The sequence below is a fragment of the Anomaloglossus baeobatrachus genome, chromosome 1 (genome assembly GCF_048569485.1).
Source record: "Anomaloglossus baeobatrachus isolate aAnoBae1 chromosome 1, aAnoBae1.hap1, whole genome shotgun sequence".
In the NCBI taxonomy this organism is placed as follows: Eukaryota; Metazoa; Chordata; class Amphibia; order Anura; family Aromobatidae; genus Anomaloglossus; species Anomaloglossus baeobatrachus.
Genome location: NC_134353.1, coordinates 961,500,788 through 961,524,331, shown reverse-complemented (window position 1 = coordinate 961,524,331; position 23,544 = coordinate 961,500,788). Strand labels below are relative to the sequence as shown.

Sequence of the window (23,544 nt, the reverse complement as noted above, 5' to 3'; positions counted from 1 at the left end):
TTCTCCCCTCCCCCCGCCCCATCTCTTTGCCCCACTTTTGATACAATTTTGTGTTTTGTTTGCTTTTCTCGTTTTTTTTTCTACTTCCTCTTTGTTTTTCTTCCTTTTTTCTCTCCTAATTAATACTTTTGTTCCTTATTTTTCTTGTGCATGTACTGAACCCCTTCTTTCCCTGTGTGCTCGATCCCTTCTGTCCCTGTGTGCTCGATCCCTTCTGTCCCTGTGTGCTCGATCCCTTCTGTCCCTGTGTGCTCGATCCCTTCTGTCCCTGTGTGCTTGATCCCTTCTGACCCTGTGTGCTTGATCTCTTCTGTCTCTGTGTGCTTGATCCCTTCTGTCCCTGTGTGCTTGATCTCTTCTGTCTCTGTGTGCTCGATCCCTTCTGTCCCTGTGTGCTCGATCCCTTCTGTCCCTGTGTGCTCGATCCTTTCTGTCCCTGTGTGCTCGATCCCTTCTGTCCCTGTGTGCTCGATCCCTTCTGTCCCTGTGTTCACCACTTCTGTCTCTGCGCTGGATCACTTCTATGCCTGTGTGCTCGATCTCTTCTGTCTCTGCGCTGGATCACTTCTATGCCTGTGCGCTCGATGTCTCTGTGCTTTATCATTTCTATGCTTATGTGCTCGATCTCTTCCGTGTCTGTGTGCTCGATCTTTTCTGACCCTGTGTGCTCGATCTCTTCTGCCCCCGTGTGCTCGATCTCTTCTGTCTCTGCGCTGGATCACTTCTATGCCTGTGTGCTCGATGTCTGTCTCTGCGCTGGATCACTTCTATGCCTGTGTGCTCGATGTCTTCTGTCTCTGTGCTTTATCATTTCTATGCCTATGTGCTCGATCTCTTCCGTGTCTGTGCGCTCGATCTCTTCTGTGCCTGTGTGCTCGATCTCTTCTGTGTCTGTTTTCTCTTCCTCCAGCCGGCAGCATTCTCGGCTCCTACGTCTCTGCCCTCCCTCCTTGTATCTGCTTCATCCCACCACAGCTCACCTTTTCCCATTTCCCGTCCTTCCCAGTCCTCCCAGTCTATTTCCTCAGGTGGCGGTATGAGGCTAGAAGCCGTCATGGAAAACCTACAGCGCCAACAAGCCGCTCGTTTGGCCTTAGAAGAAAAATTAAGGCAAGAAAAGGACCGAGAGCTGCGCTGTTTGGTGGAGTCCAGAATCCAGCAGCAGGCGCTGGCCATACGACAGTATCAGGCGGCCGTGAGAGCGGCGGCGGCAGTGGCAACAGCGGTCACATCACCTCTAAACGCCAATACCGTCAGCACAACCACCACCAGCACAACAACCACAACCTCGTCAGCGTCCCAGAACCGGCCCACTCTGATATTCTCACGGACGCCGGCCCAAAAACCAGAGGAGGACGAGTCCAAGCACAAGAGCGATGGTGAGGAAGCGGACTTTGAAGATGAGGATATGGACGATGAGGATGGGGAGGAAGAAGATGAGGAAGATTTAGAGATGTCCTCGAACATGCAGCGACCTGATCCCGAGTCACCAGACAATGTTTTACAAAGGGTGGGTCACCCTCAGATGCCAAACACCAGCTCACAGTCTCAGACCTCCCCGAATGGGCAAGCGGGCCATCACGAATGGACGTATGAGGAGCAGTTCAAACAGGTAGGACCACCATCCATGTACCTCTAACATTACGGCTAGTTACCGACCCATGGACAACCTGTCATTGGCCTAAGACCCCCACAACAAACCAGTCTAATGACAGCTCTGGTGATGGCTTCTAACAGGGGCCTCCACCCTGTGCTGGTCACTGGTCCCAACACGTCCAGCACATGCCGGGCTATCAGCTGTAGGAGTCTGTAGGGTGGTGGCTCCAAAGGTATCTTGACCAATGTTGACCTTGTATGTGCCTCACAGATTTGAAGGAATGCTCAGATAGTGCCTGTGGAGGCTGGACTGAATGGAGGCTGGACTGAATGGAGGCTGGACTCACTGGTGGTCTCCATGGACTGACTTTCCTGTTGGCCATTAGTTGTATTACTCAAGAGCTAATATTACATCTTCTATTATACTCCAGAGCTGCACTCACTATTCTGCTGGTGCAGTCACTGTGTACATACATTACTGATCCTGAGTTACCTCCTGTATTATACTCCAGAGCTGCAATCACTATTCTGCTGGTGCAGTCACTGTGTACATACATTACATTACTGATCCTGGGTTACCTCCTGTATTATGGTCCAGAGCTGCGCTCACTGTTCTGTTGTTATAGACTGATGGTGGTTATACTCGTGTCCCCACCTTCCTGCACTTGTTGCTCCTTGCTGTGGAGCTGGAGGAGACGCTGTCTTCGCCCCTTGGTACCTTGCTGTGGAGATGGAGGCGCTGTCTTCTCCCCCTTGGTACCTTGCTGTGGAGATGGAGGCGCGGTCTTCGCCCCCTTGGTACCTTGCTGTGGAGCTGGAGGAGACGCGGTCTTCGCCCCCTTGGTACCTTGCTGTGGAGATGGAGGCGCTGTCTTCTCCCCCTTGGTACCTTGCTGTGGAGATGGAGGAGGCGCTGTCTTCGCCCCCTTGGTACCTTGCTGTGGAGATAGAGGAGGCGCGGTCTTCGCCCCATTTGTACCTTGCTGTGGAGATGGAGGCGCTGTCTTCGCCCCCTTGGTACCTTGCTGTGGAGATGGAGACGCTGTCTTCGCCCCCTTGGTACCTTGCTGTGGAGATGGAGACGCGGTCTTCGCCCCTTGGTACCTTGCTGTGGAGATGGAGGAGGCGCGGTCTTCGCCCCCTTGGTACCTTGCTGTGGAGATGGAGGTGCGGTCTTCGCCCCCTTGGTACCTTGCTGTGGAGATGGAGACGCGGTCTTCGCCCCTTGGTACATTGCTGTGGAGATGGAGGAGGTGCGGTCTTCGCCCCTTGGTACCTTGCTGTGGAGATGGAGGAGGCACGGTCTTCGCCCCCTTGGTACCTTGCTGTGGAGATGGAGATGCGGTCTTCGCCCCCTTGGTACCTTGCTGTGGAGATGGAGGCGCTGTCTTCGCCCCCTTGGTACCTTGCTGTGGAGATGGAGGAGGTGCGGTCTTCGCCCCCTTGGTACCTTGCTGTGGAGATGGAGGAGGTGCGGTCTTCGCCCCCCTTGGTACCTTGCTGTGGAGATGGAGGCGCGGTCTTCGCCCCCTTGGTACCTTGCTGTGGAGATGGAGGCGCTGTCTTCTCCCCCTTGGTACCTTGCTGTGGAGATGGAGGCGCTGTCTTCTCCCCCTTGGTACCTTGCTGTGGAGATGGAGGAGGCGCTGTCTTCGCCCCCTTGGTACCTTGCTGTGGAGATGGAGGCGCTGTCTTCGCCCCCTTGGTACCTTGCTGTGGAGATGGAGGCGCTGTCTTCTCCCCCTTGGTACCTTGCTGTGGAGATGGAGGCGCTGTCTTCGCCCCCTTGGTACCTTGCTGTGGAGATGGAGGAGACGCTGTCTTCGCCCCCTTGGTACCTTGCTGTGGAGATGGAGGCGCTGTCTTCGCCCCCTTGGTACCTTGCTGTGGAGATGGAGGCGCTGTCTTCGCCCCCTTGGTACCTTGCTGTGGAGATGGAGGCGCTGTCTTCGCCCCCTTAGTACCTTGCTGTGGAGATGGAGGAGACGCTGTCTTCGCCCCCTTGGTACCTTGCTGTGGAGATGGAGGCGCTGTCTTCGCCCCCTTGGTACCTTGCTGTGGAGATGGAGGAGACATTGTCTTCGCCCCCTTGGTACCTTGCTGTAGAGATGGAGGCGCGGTCTTCGCCCCCTTGGTACCTTGCTGTGGAGATGGAGGAGATGCTGTCTTCGCCCCCTTGGTACCTTGCTGTGGAGATGGAGGCGCTGTCTTCTCCCCCTTGGTACCTTGCTGTGGAGATGGAGGCGCTGTCTTCGCCCCCTTGGTACCTTGCTGTGGAGATGGAGGAGACGCTGTCTTCGTCCCATTGGTACCTTGCTGTGGAGATGGAGGCGCTGTCTTCGCCCCCTTGGTACCTTCCTGTGGAGATGAAGGTGGCGCTGTCTTCGCCCCCTTGGTACCTTGCTGTGGAGATGGAGGAGACATTGTCTTCGCCCCCTTGGTACCTTGCTGTGGAGATGGAGGCGCGGTCTTCGCCCCCTTGGTACCTTGCTGTGGAGATGGAGGAGACGCTGTCTTCGCCCCCTTGGTACCTTGCTGTGGAGATGGAGGCGCGGTCTTCGCCCCCTTGGTACCTTGCTGTGGAGATGGAGGCGCGGTCTTCGCCCCCTTGGTACCTTGCTGTGGAGATGGAGGCGCGGTCTTCGCCCCCTTGGTACCTTGCTGTGGAGATGGAGGCGCGGTCTTCGCCCCCTTGGTACCTTGCTGGCAGGTAGATTGCGGGACATTATAGTACCTGTAATCCTCTAATCTCTGGAGCGGCGGAGGCCATTAGGAGGAATTAGGAGACGTTGCAGGATGGGACGTGTCCTCGCTCCTGACAGTGTATCGTGTCTAGACTGCGCAGCTCGCAGAGGAAGCCATTGTAACAAACCCTCAGCTCTTCCAGTGAAGGCAGTGGATAGATTTCTGGATTCTTGATAATGGTGCTGCAGTGAATGAGCCGTTGCTCCGCTGCAGAATGCGGTACTGGCGGTAATGGCGGTTGTGGATGTGGTGAGTGGTGCGGAGGTCGGGCATCGCTGAGGTGGAGCGGGAGGAAGCGGCGTCTCCTGCGCAGGCGATCACCATCTTACTGACACTTTTTATCTTAGATATCGGAAAACAGTAATGTGCACACAGCGCGGTGTCAGATCCACTGACGGATACGGGAGGATTATCCGCAGGGTGGGGGATGGGCTCCTCACCTGAATACAAGCGTATCATGTGACATCGCCTGCCCCCTGCCGTATTTACCTGATCACAGCGTATACACCAGCGGGCCACATCCACACCTGGGCCTGTTCCTGTCTGACCCATGCACCCGTACATCCAAAGGGCAGGAAACAGTGCCGTACCGCACCACATGGCCCCCACCACCCGTGTATCCATATCACTTGTATCTGCGTCCTCAGGTAGTCAGTACAGTTGAATACAATGGTGGAGGTGGGAGCTGTCGACTCCTTGCACCAACATTCAGGCTGAGACTCAGCAGGCACAATAATGTCACTAGATCGTGCCTGCTGCGCGTGGCCTCAGTCCACAAGCTGCACAGAGCAGACACCTGCAAAACTGGGAAGGAATCATCTGTGTGTGGGGGCATCATATACTGTGTGTGGGGGCATCATACTGTGTGGGGGTATCATACTGTGTGGGGGGCTGTGGGGGCATCATATACTGTGTGTGGCGGCATCATACTGTGTGTGGGGGCATCATATGCTGTGTGTGGGGGCATCATATGCTGTGTGTGGGGGCATCATATGCTGTGTGTGGGGGCATCATACTGTGTGTGGGGGCATCATATACTGTGTGTGGGGGCATCATACTGTGTGGGGGTATCATACTGTGTGGGGGGCTGTGGGGGCATCATATACTGTGTGTGGGGGCATCATACTGTGTGTGGGGGCATCATATACTGTGTGTGGGGGCATCATACTGTGTGTGGGGGCATCATATGCTGTGTGTGGGGGCATCATACTGTGTGTGGGGGCATCATATACTGTGTGTGGGGGCATCATATACTGTGTGTGGGGGCATCATATACTGTGTGTGGGGGCATCATATACTGTGTGTGGGGGCATCATATACTGTGTGGGGGCATCATATACTGTGTGTGGGGGCATCATATACTGTGTGTGGGGGCATCATATACTGTGTGTGGGGGCATCATATACTGTGTGTGGGGGCATCATATACTGTGTGTGGGGGCATCATATACTGTGTGGGGGCATCATATACTGTGTGTGGGGGCATCATATACTGTGTGGGGGCATCATATACTGTGTGTGCGGGCATCATATACTGTGTGTGGGGGCATCATATACTGTGTGTGGGGGCATCATATACTGTGTGTGGGGGCATCATACTGTGTGTGGGGGCATTATACTGTGTGTGGGGGCATTATACTGTGTGTGGGGGCATTATACTGTGTGTGGGGGCATCATATACTGTGTGTGGGGGCATCATATACTGTGTGTGGGGGCATCATACTGTGTGTGGGGGCATTATACTGTGTGTGGGGGCATTATACTGTGTGGGGGCTGTTGGTGCAGGTACATCTATACCTGTTACATGCACATAGAGCAGAGTGACGGGTGTAGTCTAATTATATACTTCATATAAAGCAGTGCATTGTGTGGTGCTGATCCGCTGTCACTGATGAGAACATAGGATTCATATCCCCTGTGATACATATTCCCTGCGATACATATTCCCTGTGATACATATCCTATTATACATATCCCCTGTGATATCCCCTGTGATACATATCCCCTGCGATACATATCCTATTATACATATCCCCTGTGATACATATCCCCTGCGATACATATCCTATTATACATATCCCCTGTGATATCCCCTGTGATACATATCCTATTATACATATCCCCTGTGATACATATCGCCTGCGATATATATCCTATTATACATATCCCCTGTGATACATATCCTATTATACATATCCCCTGTGATACATATCCCCTGCGATATATATCCTATTATACATATCCCCTGTGATACATATTCCCTGCGATACATATCCTATTATACATATCCCCTGTGATACATATCCTATTATACATATCCCCTGTGATACATATCCCCTGCGATATATATCCTATTATACATATCCCCTGTGATACATATTCCCTGCGATACATATCCTATTATACATATCCCCTGTGATACATATTCCCTGCGATACATATCCTATTATACATATCCCCTGTGATACATATTCCCTGCGATACATATCCTATTATACATATCCTATTATACATATCCCCTGTGATACATATCCCCTGCGATACATATCCTATTATACATATTCCCTGCGATACATATCCTATTATACATATCCCCTGTGATACATATCCCCTGCGATACATATCCTATTATACATATTCCCTGCGATACATATCCTATTATGCATATCCCCTGGGATACATATTCCCTGCGATACATATCCTATTACACATATCCCCTGTGATACATATTCCCTGCGATACATATCCTATTATACATATCCCCTGTGATACATATCCCCTGTCATACATATCCCCTGTGATACATATTCCCTGCGATACATATCCCCTGTGATACATATTCCCTGCGATACATATCCTATTATACATATCCCCTGTGATACATATCCCCTGTGATACATATCCTATTAAACATATCCCCTGTGATACATATCCTATTATACATATCCCTTGTGATACATATCCCCTGTGATACATATTCCCTGTGATACATATCCCCTGTGATACATATCCTATTATACATATCCCCTGTGATACATATTCCCTGCGATACATATCCTATTATACATATCCCCTGTGATACATATCCCCTGTGATACATATCCTATTATACATATCCCCTGTGATACATATCCTATTATACATATCCCTTGTGATACATATCCCCTGTGATACATATTCCCTGTGATACATATCCCCTGTGATACATATCCTATTATACATATCCCCTGTGATACATATTCCCTGCGATACATATCCTATTATACATATCCCCTGCAATACATATTCCCTGCGATACATATCCTCTGTGATACATATCCCCTGTGATACATATCCTATTATACATATTCCCTGCAATACATATCCTATTATACATATCCCCTGTGATACATATCCTCTGTGATACATATCCCCTGTGATACATATCCCCTGTGATACATATCCTATTATACATATCCCCTGTGATACATATCCCCTGTGATACATATCCCCTGTGATACATATCCCCTGTGATGCATATCCCCTGTGATACATATCCTATTATACATATCCCCTGTGATACATATCCTATTATACATATCCCCTGGGATACATATTCCCTGTGATACATATCCTATTATACATATCCCCTGTGATACATATCCTATTATACATATCCCCTGTGATACATATCCCCTGTGATACATATCCTATTATACATATCCCCTGTGATACATATCCTATTATACATATCCCCTGTGATACATATCCTCTGTGATACATATCCCCTGTGATACATATCCCCTGTGATACATATCCTATTATACATATCCCCTGTGATACATATCCTATTATACATACCCCTGTGATACATATCCCCTGTGATACATATCCTCTGTGATACATATCCCCTGTGATACATATCCCCTGTGATACATATCCTATTATACATATCCCCTGTGATACATATCCCCTGTGATACATATCCCCTGTGATGCATATCCTCTGTGATACATATCCCCTGTGATACATATCCCCTGTGATACATATCCCCTGTGATGCATATCCCCTGTGATACATATCCCCTGTGATACATATCCCCTGTGATGCATATCCCCTGTGATACATATCCCCTGTGATGCAAATCCCCTGTGACACATATCCTATTATACATATTCCCTGCGATACATATCCTATTATACATATCCCCTGTGATACATATTCCCTGCGATACATATCCTATTATACATATCCCCTGGGATACATATTCCCTGCCATACATATCCTATTACACATATCCCCTGTGATACATATTCCCTGCGATACATATCCTATTATACATATCCCCTGTGATACATATCCCCTGTGATACATATCTCCTGTGATACATATTCCCTGCGATACATATCCCCTGTGATACATATTCCCTGCGATACATATCCTATTATACATATCCCCTGTGATACATATCCCCTGAGATACATATCCTATTATACATATCCCCTGTGATACATATCCTATTATACATATCCCTTGTGATACATATCCCCTGTGATACATATTCCCTGTGATACATATCCTCTGTGATACATATCCCCTGTGATACATATCCTATTATACATATCCCCTGTGATACATATTCCCTGCGATACATATCTTATTATACATATCCCCTGCAATACATATTCCCTGCGATACATATCCTCTGTGATACATATCCCCTGTGATACATATCCCCTGTGATACATATCCTATTATACATATTCCCTGCGATATATATCCCCTGTGATACATATCCCCTGTGATACATATTCCCTGTGATACATATCCTCTGTGATACATATCCCCTGTGATACATATCCCCTGTGATACATATCCTATTATACATATTCCCTGCGATACATATCCTATTATACATATCCCCTGTGATACATATTCCGTGTGATACATATCCTCTGTGATACATATCCCCTGTGATACATATCCCCTGTGATACATATCCTATTATACATATCCCCTGTGATACATATCCTATTATACATATCCCCTGTGATACATATCCTCTGTGATACATATCCCCTGTGATACATATCCCCTGTGATACATATCCCCTGTGATACATATCCCCTGTGATGCATATCCCCTGTGATACATATCCTATTATACATATCCCCTGTGATACATATCCTATTATACATATCCCCTGTGATACATATCCTGTGATACATATCCCCTGTGATACATATCCTATTATACATATCCCCTGTGATACATATCCTATTATACATATCCCCTGTGATACATATCCTCTGTGATACATATCCCCTGTGATACATATCCCCTGTGATACATATCCTATTATACATATCCCCTGTGATACATATCCCCTGTGATACATATCCCCTGTGATACATATCCCCTGTGATGCATATCCCCTGTGATACATATCCTGTTATACATATCCCCTGTGATACATATCCTATTATACATATCCCCTGTGATACATATCCCCTGCGATATATATCCTATTATACATATCCCCTGTGATACATATCCCCTGTGATGCATATCCCCTGTGATACATATCCTGTTATACATATCCCCTGTGATACATATCCTATTATACATATCCCCTGTGATACATATCCTGTTATACATATCCCCTGTGATACATATCCTATTATACATATCCCCTGTGATAAGACATATCATCTGTAATCGGGAATCACCAGATTCTTCTCCTCAATTTTAAGTGATAAAAATTAATATAAAATAATAATAATAATAATAATAATACTGATCAGAATTCGGTCTGCCCCTGCACCTGCACAAGTCGGGGGTCTTTACTCTCCGCCCTGGTGCACGGTATGTGCCGCCATATTTAGACCCTGCTGTTGCTGTGAGCCAGGCTTGCTGCCCGTGCTGCGCAGGATCTGACGCGTCCGCACATTATTTGGGCCTCATGTTGCTGTGAGCCAGACTTGCTGCCTGTGCTGCGCAGGATCTGACGTGTCCGCACATTATTTGGGCCCCCCTAGTTCTGTGAGCAAGGCTTGCCGCCCATCTTGCTCAGGATTTGACGCGTGCGCACATTATTTGGGCCTCCTGTTGCCCTGAGCCAGGCTTGCCACTTGTACTGCACAAGATCTGACGCGTCCGCACATTATTTGGACCCCCTTAGTTGCTGTGAGCCAGGCTTGCTGCCCGTGCTGCGCAGGATCTGACGTGTCCGCACATTATTTGGACCCCATTAGTTGCTGTGAGCCAGGCTTGCTGCCCGTGCTGCGCAGGATCTGACGTGTCCGCACATTATTTGGACCCCTTTAGTTGCTGTGAGCCAGGCTTGCTGCCCGTGCTGCGCAGGATCTGATGTATCCGCACATTATTTGGACCCCCTTAGTTGCTGTGAGCCAGGCTTGCTGCCCGTGCTGCGCAGGATCTGACGCGTCCGCATATTATTTGGGCCCCCCTGTTGCTGTGAGCCAGGCTTGCTGCCCGTGCTGCGCAGGATCTGACGTGTCCGCACATTATTTGGACCCCCTTAGTTGCTGTGAGCCAGGCTTGCCACTTGTGCTGTGCAGGATCTGATGTATCCGCACATTATTTGGTCCCCCCCTGTTGTCCTGAGCCAGGCTTGCCGCCCCTGCTGCTCAGGACTTGACGTGTCCGCACATTATTTGGGCCCCCTGTTGCTCTCGTGTTGGGCTCCCAGGGATCGCAGTCTCGCTCCTCGCCTCTCCCACTTTTTGCACAATTTTGTTATTTGTGTCTTCAGGTGAGGCGAGTTTCCTCGGCGGGGGCAACCATCAAGGTGACACCGAGCGGTCAGACTGGAAACCGCGCTATATGAAGATAACAGGCTGCCAGCAGTGGAAGAACCGGTCTGGGGGCGACGGGGCGTGTGGTCTCACTGTGTGTGCCTGAAAGGGGCGAGCGTGCACCTCTATTATATGCTGTTATTACAGGTGTCTGCGCTATACGGGGGAGGGGACATTCCACAGACCTCCACCGTCCTCCACCGTCCTCCACCGTCCTCCACCATACTCCACCATAGTCTGCCGTACTCCACCGTACTCCACCATACTCCGCCGTACTGCACCGTACTCCACCGTACTACACCATACTCCTCCGTACTCCACCATACTCCACCGTACTCCACCATACTCCACCATACTCTGCCGTACTCCACCATACTCCACCATACTCCACCATACTTTGCCGTACTGGACTGTACTCCACCGTACTGCACCATACTCCACCGTACTCCACCATACTCCGCCGTACTGCACCGTACTCCACCGTACTACACCATACTCCTCCGTACTCCACCATACTCCACCGTACTCCACCATACTCCACCATACTCTGCCGTACTCCACCATACTCTGCCGTACTCCACCATACTCTGCCGTACTCCACCATACTCTGCCGTACTCTGCCGTACTCCACCGTACTCCACCGTACTCCACCGTACTCCACCGTACTCGCAGAATGCCGATGATTCCAGTAAATACATTCCGGTTATTGATGTGTGACCTATATATAGGAGCGATGACGCCGGGCGAGGGGGCGACTGACGCTACCACCAGGATCCCCAAGGGCCGGAGATTAATGGCAGGGGCTGTGAGGGCTGATATCCGGGGGCCGGGAGGTGACTGCTCTGCCCGCCAATAATCCCACTGACCAGCACTACCGTCATCTCTTCTCCACAACCTGATGTGGCAGATAACAGGGAGCAACAGATTGCGTTCACTGTGTGCATGTTCTTTGCCGGCTCTGGAGGGGTTAATAGCGGCGGCGGCATTCTGGGTGGTATGGAAGGTCAGCACAGGTCATTGTTAGGGGTGTAGAGTGTTTACAAAACCTATTCTCAGGGCGAGAAAAAAAGTATGTCAGGTATGTGCATCCAGAATGTCGTCCACGCCGGCCCCACCCCCACCAGACCGACAATGGGACCCCCAGAACAGTGCGCGGGCTGCACCCCGAAAACACAGGACCGGGCTCAGCGCAAGAATGTGTCCCGAAAATGCAGGACAGAGCTCACCGGACACATTAGCTGTTCACAATGTACCCCCAGAACACAGGACCCGGCACCCCCAAAACACAGGACCCGGCACCCCCAAAACATAAGTGCACAATGTACCCCCAAAACACAGGACCTGGCACCCCCAAAATATAAGTGCACAATGTATCCCCAAAACACAGGGCCCCACAACCCCAAACCATAAGTGCACAATGTACCCCCAAAACACAGGGCCTGACACCCCCAAAAGATAAGTGCACAATGTACCCCCAAAACACAGGACCTGGCACCCCCAAAACACAGGACTCGGCACCCCCAAAACACAGGACCTGGCACCCCCAAAACACAGGACCTGGCACCCCCAAAACATAAGTGCACAATGTACCCCCAAAACACAGGACCCGGCACCCCCAAAACATAAGTGCACAATGTACCCCCAAAACACAGGACCTGGCACCCCAAAACATAAGTGCACAATGTACCCCCAAAACACAGGACCTGGCACCCCCAAAACATAAGTGCACAATGTACCCCCAAAACACAGGACCTGGCACCCCCAAAACATAAGTGCACAATGTATCCCCAAAACACAGAGCTCAACACCCCCAAAACATAAATGCACAATGTACCCCCAAAACATAGGACATGGTAACCCCCCCAAAAGATAAGTGCACAATGTACTCCCTAAACACAGGGCCTGACACCCCGAAAAGATAAGTGCACAATGTACTCCCTAAACACAGGACTCGGCACCCCCAAGACATAAGTGCACAATGTACCCCGAAAATACAGGACCCGGCACCCCCAAAACATAAATGCACAATGTACCCTGAACACACAGCAGCAGTCAGGAGGTTTTCTGGTGAAATGTGAGTAATTGCTGAGGGTTTGTTACAGTTGCATCCGGTGCAGACAGTCCTGGTGCCCGAGCTTCAGCAGGGGAGGAGGGGGCTCTTACCTCTGGAGATCTGTCTGCACCGGATACAATTGTAACAAACCCTCCGCTGTGATCAGTTCCCCGCGGGCAGCAGAGGTCCCGAAAATGAGAAGGAACTAATTTCAGAAGCTTATAGAAAATAAGACAGGACACCGGCCCTTTAAGAGGAATCATTTTGGGAGGATTTTGCTACAGAACTAGAGGTGGGAGACCCCCAGATGTTCGGGTTCAGAGGACTTGACTCGAACTTGAGCCCAAACTTAAATGCTATAAAATAATGGTAGTAAGGGCGGGGGGCTCCAGAAGGAAGCAAGACACGGAATAAAGCAGGACAGCTATACCTATTCGGCTGTTACACTGCTTCCGGGGCCGCTCATTAAATCTCATGAATGTTCACTGCTTCCCCCGCCCACCCTCTGTGCCGCCGTCTGTGATTGGTTGCAGTAGGACAGCTCCCCCACCTTCTGTGCCAGTGTCTGTGATTAGTTATAGTAGGACAGCCCCCCACCTTCTGTGCCGCCAGTGACTGTGATTGGTTGCACTAAGACAGCTCCCCCACCTCCTGTGCCAGTGTCTGTGATAGGTTGCAGTAGGACAGCCCCTCCGCCTACTGTGCCGGTGACTGTGATTGGTTGCAGTAGGACAGCTCCCCCACCTTCTGTGCCAGTGACTGTGATTGGTTGCAGTAGGACAGCTCCCCCACCTTCTGTGCCGGTGTCTGTGATTGGTTGCAGTAGAACAGCTCCCCCACCCTTTGCGCCGGTGTCTGTGATTGGTTGCAGTAGGACAGCTCCCCCACCCTCTGTGCCGGTGTCTGTGATTGGTTGCAGTAGGACAGCTCCCCCACCTTCTGTGCCGGTGACTGTGATTGGTTGCAGTAGGACAGCTCCCCCACCCTCTGTGCCGGTGTCTGTGATTGGTTGCAGTAGGACAGCTCCCCCACCTTCTGTGCCGGTGACTGTGATTGGTTGCAGTAGGACAGCTCCCCCACCTTCTGTGCCAGTGACTGTGCTTGGTTCCAGTAGGACAGGTCCCCCACCTTCTGTGCCGGTGACTGTGATTGGTTGCAGTAAGACAGCTCCCCCACCTTCTGTGCTGGTGACTGTGATTGGTTGCAGTAGGACAGCTCCCCCACCCTCTGTGCCGGTGTCTGTGATTGGTTGCAGTAGGACAGCTCCCCCACCGTCTGTGACTGTGCTTGGTTCCAGTAGGACAGGTCCCCCACCTTCTGTGCCGGTGACTGTGATTGGTTCCAGTAGGACAGCTCCCCTACCTTCTGTGCCGGTGTCTGTGATTGGTTGCAGTAGGACAGCTCCCCCACCTTCTGTGCCGCTGTCTGTGATTGGTTGTCCTCACACTAGCTGTCTGAGTTCCCAAAGTAGAGTGTACAAATAAATAAATAATTGGAAAAAGTAGTGTAGGGTCCCCCAGCTGTCTGCTTTATCTTGGCCATGTATCAAAATACGAGGGAACCCACACTGCTTTTTTTCAATTATTTAAATAAATCTTAATAAAACGACGTGGGGTCCCCCCTAATTTTGATACCCAGACAAAATAAAGCAGACAGCTAGGGGCTGGTATTCTCAAGCTGGGGAGGCCCATGATTATTGGACCTTCCCCAGCCTAAAAATATCCGCCCCCAACTGCCCCAGAATTAGATGTGCCAATCTTGATGCTTACCCGGCTCATCCCGATTGCCCTGGTGCGGTGGCAATTTTGGTAATATAAGGGATTAATGACAGCTGTGATTGGTCAAGATATCACTGCTATCGCAAAGCCCTGGATTAGTAATGGGTAGGGGTCTATGAGAACCCCCCATTACTAAATAAGTAAGTAAAAAGAAATGAACCCAAAACACAGAGAAAAGTCTTTTATTTAAAAAAATAACAAAAAAACACCCTCTTTTTGTAAATTATTAACCCCAAATCACCCCTGCAGGTCTGACGTAATCTACAATCCTGGCTCTGCTACATCCTGGGGTCGCACTGCGCAGTCACGTTAGCAAACGTGACCAATCGGTGCGGCCTATAGAACACACTGACGGAGCCGTAGGTGTGAGAGCGGTGACGTCAGTGAGTTCACCTGAGGTCACAGCTGTTGGTTCCCACGGCACCCCAGCTGTGACCTCAGGTGAACTCCTTGAACTCAATGCAGGATTGCCGCATTAGGGTACGTGCACATATTGAGTATTGCATCTCCTCTCAAAAATGCACCAAAAGTGCAATGTGCTTTTTTGGTGCATTTTTCTGCCAGGAGATACAGATTTGGTGCAGAAATTTCTGCAACCAAATACTCAACATGCGCACATAGCCTAATCCGGCATTCAGTTCAATGAGTTCACCTGAGGTCACAGCTGGGGGACCGTGGGAACCGCCAGCTGTGACCTCAGGTGAACTCACTGATGTCACCACTCTCATAGCTGAGGCAGTGTGTCCCAGATGCCGCATGTGACCGTGCACTGCGATCTCAGGATGTAGCAGAGCTGGGATCGTCTTGGAACTTCATGGTGTGGATTTCAATGGACCTGCAGGGGTGTTTTGGGGGTTAATAAAGTGGAGAAAGAGGATGTGTTTTTTACTAATCCAGGGCATTGTGGCAGCTGTGATTTCTTTTGACAAATCACAGCTGTCATTAAGCTCCTATATTACCCCGATTGCCACTGCAGCTGGGCAATCTGGATAAGCCGGGTAACCAACCAAGATAAAGCACACAGCTAGGGGCTGCAGACTCCAGCTGTCTGCTTTATCTGCGCTGGGTATCAAAATATGGGGGACCCTACCCAATTTGTTTCAAATTAGTCTGAGGGCAACCAAACCCAAACGCTGGCAGAGAGGGTGGGCCTGCGCTGAGTAGACCCGGAGGCAGTGTGACAGCTGCGCTTAGTAGACCCGGAAGCAGTGTGACAGCTGTGCTGAGTAAACCCGGAGGCAGTGTGACAGCTGCGCTTAGTAGACCCGGAAGCAGTGTGACAGCTGTGCTGAGTAAACCCGGAGGCAGGGTGACAGCTGCGCTGAGTAAACCCGGAGGCAGTGTGACAGCTGCGCTGAGTAAACCCGGAGGCAGGGTGACAGCTGTGCTTAGTAAACCCGGAGGCAGGGTGACAGCTGTGCTGAGTAAAACCGGAGGCAGTGTGACAGCTGCGCTGAGTAAACCCGGAGGCAGTGTGACAGCTGCGCGGACCGGACCGCTGTCAGGTCCAATGTTTACTATTAACCCTTCAGCAGCCATCTCACAGGCAGCTCGTGTTGGGGGAGGGGAGCACCATGAGAGCAGAGCTGCAGATGTGCATGTAGTGAGACAGCTGAGCTCTGCTGTACTGGGTTCGTTGTAATCACACACAGCTCTGCAGTGAGATCAGGAGAGCAGACTGTCAGTCATTACATGTCTCATGCTGGTAACCCCCATCATTTACAATAATCTCTAGTGGCGGAGTCTCATGGAGATCTATGTCTGCCCATAGATCTTAACAGATCATTTAGGTATTAAGAACACAGATTTTTCTGGAATATATTATCAGACGGCAAATATGGAGGTATCATTGTATCCGCTCCTGAGACCCTCATGTCCATATCGCCGGCTCGGGAGTGGCGCTCCAACTGACAGAGGCCAATTATAAGCATGGTCCAGGTAAACCAAGTTATCACTTATCTGTGGGCTGGATGAGACCCGCCGATGGGAGTCCAACGCTGAGACCAGCTGATGGGTGTCCAACGCTGAGACCAGCCGATGGGTGTCCAACGCTGAGACCAGCCGATGGGTGTCCAACGCTGAGACCAGCCGATGGGAGTCCAACGCTGAGACCAGCCGATGGGAGTCCAACGCTGAGACCAGCCGATGGGAGTCCAACGCTGAGACCAGCTGATGGGTGTCCAACGCTGAGACCAGCCGATGGGTGTCCAACGCTGAGACCAGCCGATGGGTGTCCAACGCTGAGACCAGCCGATGGGTGTCCAACGCTGAGACCAGCCGATGGGAGTCCAACGCTGAGACCAGCCGATGGGAGTCCAACGCTGAGACCAGCCGATGGGAGTCCAACGCTGAGACCAGCTGATGGGTGTCCAACGCTGAGACCAGCCGATGGGTGTCCAACGCTGAGACCAGCCGATGGGTGTCCAACGCTGAGACCAGCCGATGGGTGTCCAACGCTGAGACCAGCCGATGGGTGTCCAACACTGAGACCTGCAGATGGGTGTCCAACGCTGAGACCAGCCAATGGGTGTCCAACACTGAGACCCGCCGATGGGTGTCCAACGCTGAGACCAGCCAATGGGTGTCCAACACTGAGACTTGCAGATGGGTGTCCAACACTGAGACCTGCAGATGGGTGTCCAACGCTGAGACCAGCCAATGGGTGTCCAACACTGAGACCTGCAGATGGGTGTCCAACGCTGAGACCAGCTGATGGGTGTCCAACGCTGAGACCAGCCGATGGGTGTCCAACACTGAGACCTGCAGATGGGTGTCCAACGCTGAGACCAGCTGATGGGTGTCCAACGCTGAGACCAGCCGATGGGTGTCCAACGATGAGACCAGCCGATGGGTGTCCAAAGCTGAGACCTGCCGATGGGTGTCCAACGCTGAGACCTGCCGATGGGTGTAACTGAAAATTGTGGTGTGCAATATTATTCATCCCCTGTAAGTGAATCCTTTGTAGCGCCCCCTTTTGCTGCGATTACAGCACAGTCTCTTGGGGTATGTGTCTATCAGTTTTGCACATGGAGAGGTGAAATTCTTGCCCGTTCTTCCATTGTAAACAGCTGGAGCTGAGTGAGGTTGGATGGAGGCGTTTGTGAACAGCAGTTTTCAGCTCTTTCCACAGGTTCTCGATTGGGTTCAGGTCTGGGCTGTGACTTGGCCATTCTAACACCTGGATACGGTTATTTGTGAACCATTCCATTGTAGATTTTGCTTTATGTTTGGATCATTGTCTTGTTGGAAGAAAAATCTCCGTCCCAGTCTCAGGTCTTTTGCAGACTCCAACAGGTTTTCTTCAAGAATGGTTCTGTATTTGGCTCCCTCCATCTTCCCATCAATTTTACCCATCTTCCCTGTCCCTGCTGAAGAAAAGCAGGCCCAAACCATGATGCTGCCTCCACATGTTTGGTGTCTCCCGGTGGCTTGTGGCAAACTTTAAACAACACTTTTTATGGATATCTTTGAGAAATGGCTTTCTCCTTGCCACTCTTCCATAAAGGCCAGATTTGTGCAGTGACTGATTGTTGTGCTATGGACAGACTCTCCCACCTCAGCTGTAGATCTCTGCAGATCATCCAGAGGGATCATGGGCCTCTTGGCTGCATCTGATCAGTCTTCTCCTTGTGTGAGATGACAGTTTGGATGGACGGCCGGGTCTTGGTAGATTTGCAGGGGTATGATGCTCCTTCCATTTCTATATGATCGCTTGCACAGGGCTTCTTGGGATGTTTAACGTTGTGGAAATCTTTTATAACCAAATCCGGCTTTAACCTTCTCCACAACAGTATCACGGACCTGCCTGTTGTGTTCCTTGGTCTTCATGATGCTCTCTGCGCTTTACACAGAACATGAGACTATCACAGAACAGGGGCATTATACGGAGACTTGATTACACACAGGGGCTTATATTTATCATCATCAGTCATTTAGGACAACATTGCATCATTCACAGATCCTCAATCACCTTCTGGAGGGAGTTTCTGCACTGACAGTAAAGGGGATGAATAATATTGCACGCCACGATTTACAGGTATTTATTTTTTACAAAAGTATAAAATAAGCAATAAATTTCGTTCCACTTCACAATTGTGTCACTTGTTGTTGATTCTTCTCCAGAACATTCACATTTTATCTTTATGTTTGAAGCCTGAAATGTGGGAAAAGGATGAAAAATTCAAGGGGCTGAATACTTTCACAAGGCACTGTATACACCCCCCACACATTATATACTCCTCACCAACTTGGCAGCTCTATTCCAGCCCACAATGCTGAGCGCTATAATAGAAAATGTCTAGATTATTATTGGTGACATTGCTGTGCAGGGCGGGGGTCCGCACTCCCCGCTGCCCCCCACATGACACCACCCAACAAATGGCTGCTCTCACAGAAGAGCTACACTCTCAGCGCCACTGATAACATGAAAACGTCCTGCACAACTATCTGCAGCCCCCAGACTGTGCACCAGGGGGACAACATCACTGCACAAAGCCACTTACATGGGACTGCAGGTGACATCTACTACATTATCTGTACTCAGAGAGATATCACTGTGTTATCTGTGGTGTTACATAGGACTGCAGGTGACATCTACTACATTATCTGTACTCAGAGATATCACTGTGTTATCTGTGGTGTTACATAGGACTGCAGGTGACATCTACTGCATTATCTGTACTCAGAGATATCACTGTGTTATCTGTGGTGTTACATAGGACTGCAGGTGACATCTACTACATTATCTGTACTCAGAGAGATATCACTGTGTTATCTGTGGTGTTACATAGGACTGCAGGTGACATCTACTACATTATCTGTACTCAGAGATATCACTGTGTTATCTGTGGTGTTACATAGGACTGCAGGTGACATCTACTACATTATCTGCACTCAGAGATATCACTGTGTTATCTGTGGTGTTACATAGGACTGCAGGTGACATCTACTACATTATCTGTACTCAGAGATATCACTGTGTTATCTGTGGTGTTACATAGGACTGCAGGTGACATCTACTACATTATCTGTACTCAGAGATATCACTGTGTTATCTGTGGTGTTACATAGGACTGCAGGTGACATCTACTACATTATCTGTACTCAGGGATATCACTGTGTTATCTGTGGTGTTACATAGGACTGCAGGTGACATCTACTACATTATCTGTACTCAGAGATATCACTGTGTTATCTGTGGTGTTACATAGGACTGCAGGTGACATCTACTACATTATCTGTACTCAGGGATATCACTGTGTTATCTGTGGTGTTACATAGGACTGCAGGAGACATCTACTACATTATCTGTACTCAGAGATATCTCTGTGTTATCTGTGGTGTTACATAGGACTGCAGGTGACATCTACTACATTATCTGTACTCAGAGATATCACTGTGTTATCTGTGGTGTTACATAGGACTGCAGGTGACACCTACTACATTATCTGTACTCAGAGATATCACTGTGTTATCTGTGGTGTTACATAGGACTGCAGATGACACCTACTACATTATCTGTACTCAGAGATATCACTGTGTTATCTGTGGTGTTACATAGGACTGCAGGTGACATCTACTACATTATCTGTACTCAGAGATATCACTGTATTATCTGTGGTGTTACATAGGACTGCAGGTGACATCTGCTACATTATCTGTACTCAGAGATATCACTGTGTTATCTGTGGTGTTACATAGGACTGCAGGTGACATCTACTTCATTATCTGTACTCAGAGAGATATCACTGTGTTATCTGTGGTGTTACATAGGACTGCAGGTGACATCTACTACATTATCTGTACTCAGAGAGATATCATTGTGTTATCTGTGGTGTTACATAGGACTGCAGGTGACATCTACTACATTATCTGTACTCAGAGAGATATCATTGTGTTATCTGTGGTGTTACATAGGACTGCAGGTGACATCTACATTATCTGTACTCAGAGATATCACAGTGTTATCTGTGGTGTTACATAGGACTGCAGGAGACATCTACTGCATTATCTGTACTCAGAGATATCACTGTGTTATCTGTGGTGTTACATAGGACTGCAGGTGACATCTACATTATCTGTACTCAGAGATATCACTGTGTTATCTGTGGTGTTACATAGGACTGCAGGTGACATCTTCTGCATTATCTGTACTCAGAGATATCACTGTGTTATCTGTGGTGTTACATAGGACTGCAGGAGACATCTACTACATTATCTGTACTCAGAGATATCACTGTGTTATCTGTGGTGTTACATAGGACTGCAGGTGACATCTACTACATTATCTGTACTCAGAGATATCACTGTGTTATCTGAGGTGTTACATAGGACTGCAGGTGACATCTACTACATTATCTGTACTCAGAGATATCACTGTGTTATCTGTGGTGTTACATAGGACTGCAGGTGACATCTACTACATTATCTGTACTCAGAGATATCACTGTGTTATCTGTGGTGTTACATAGGACTGCAGGTGACATCTACTACATTATCTGTACTCAGAGATATCACTGTGTTATCTGTGGTGTTACATAGGACTGCAGGTGACATCTACTACATTATCTCTACTCAGAGATATCACTGTGTTATCTGTGGTGTTACATAGGACTGCAGGTGACATCTACTACATTATCTGTACTCAGAGATATCACTGTGTTATCTGTGGTGTTACATAGGACTGCAGGTGACATCTACTACATTATCTGTACTCAGAGATATCACTGTGCTATCTGTGGTGTTACATAGGACTGCAGGTGACATCTACTGCATTATCTGTACTCGGCAGATATCACTGTGTTATCTGTGGTGTTACATAGGACTGCAGGTGTCATCTACTACATTATCTGTACTCAGAGAGATATCACTGTGTTATCTGTGGTGTTACATAGGACTGCAGGTGACATCTACTACATTATCTGTACTCAGAGATATCACTGTGTTATCTGTGGTGTTACATAGGACTGCAGGTGACATCTACTACATTATCTGTACTCAGAGATATCACTGTGCTATCTGTGGTGTTACATAGGACTGCAGGTGACATCTACTACATTATCTTTACTCAGAGATATCACTGTGTTATCTGTGGTGTTACATAGGACTGCAGGTGACATCTACTGCATTATCTGTACTCGGCAGATATCACTGTGTTATCTGTGGTGTTACATAGGACTGCAGGTGACATCTACTACATTATCTGTACTCAGAGATATCACTGTGTTATCTGTGGTGTTACATAGGACTGCAGGTGACATCTACTACATTATCTGTACTCAGAGATATCACTGTGTTATCTGTGGTGTTACATAGGACTGCAGGTGACATCTACTACATTATCTGTACTCAGAGATATCACTGTGTTATCTGTGGTGTTAAATAGGACTGCAGGTGACATCTACTACATTATCTGTACTCAGAGATATCACTGTGTTATCTGTGGTGTTACATGGGACTGCAGGTGACATTTACTACAATATCTGTGTTATTACATAGGACTGCATGTGATAGCTTCTTCATTATCTGAGATCTTACATAGGACTGTAAGCCATAACTTCTTAATTATCTGTCTTGTTACATAGGACTGCAGGTAATATCTACTACATTATCTGTACTCAGAGATATCACTGTGTTATCTGTGGTTACATAGGACTGCAGGTGACATCTACTGCATTATCTGTACTCAGAGATATCACTGTGTTATCTGTGGTGTTACATAGGACTGCAGGTGACATTTACTACAATATCTGTGTTATTACATAGGACTGCAGGTGATATCTTCTTCATTATCTGAGATCTTACATAGGACTGCAAGCCATACGTTCTTAATTATCTGTCTTGTTACATAGGACTGCAGGTAATATCTACTACATTATCTGTACTCAGAGATATCACTGTGTTATCTGTGGTGTTACATAGGACTGCAGGTGACATCTACTGCATTATCTGTACTCAGAGATATCACTGTGTTATCTGTGGTGTTACATAGGACTGCAGGTGACATCTACTACATTCTCTGAGTTGTTACATAGGACTGCAAATCATATCTGCTTCATTATCTGTTTTGTTACATAGGACTGCAGGTATTATCTACTACATGATCTGTACTCAGATATCACCGTGTTATCTGTGGTGTTACATAGGACTGCAGGTGACATCTACATTATCTATACTCAGAGATATCACTGTGTTATCTGTGGTGTTACATAGGACTGCAGGTGACATCTACTACATTATCTGTACTCAGAGATATCACCGTGTTATCTGTGGTGTTACATGGGACTGCAGGTGACATCTACTACATTATCTGTACTCAGAGAGATATCACTGTGTTATCTGTGGTGTTACATAGGACTGCAGGTGACATCTACTACATTATCTGTACTCAGAGATATCACTGTGTTATCTGTGGTGTTACATAGGACTGCAGGTGACATCTACTACATTATCTGTACTCAGAGAGATATCATTGTGTTATCTGTGGTGTTACATAGGACTGCAGGTGACATCTACTACATTATCTGTACTCAGAGAGATATCATTGTGTTATCTGTGGTGTTACATAGGACTGCAGG

At 48.6% G+C, this 23,544-nt stretch overlaps 1 protein-coding gene across 1 annotated transcript in view; it reads left to right on the top strand.

Annotated features, from left to right (window-relative positions):
* The first annotated feature begins 915 nt into the window (after positions 1-915).
* Positions 916-23,544, top strand: part of ARID3C (AT-rich interaction domain 3C) — a 293,711-nt gene continuing 271,082 nt past the window's right edge. The window contains exon 1 of the mRNA XM_075343926.1: positions 916-1,612. Within this exon, the coding sequence (XP_075200041.1) occupies positions 1,037-1,612 (576 nt within the window). The 5' untranslated portion in view covers positions 916-1,036. The remainder of the gene's footprint in view (positions 1,613-23,544) is intronic.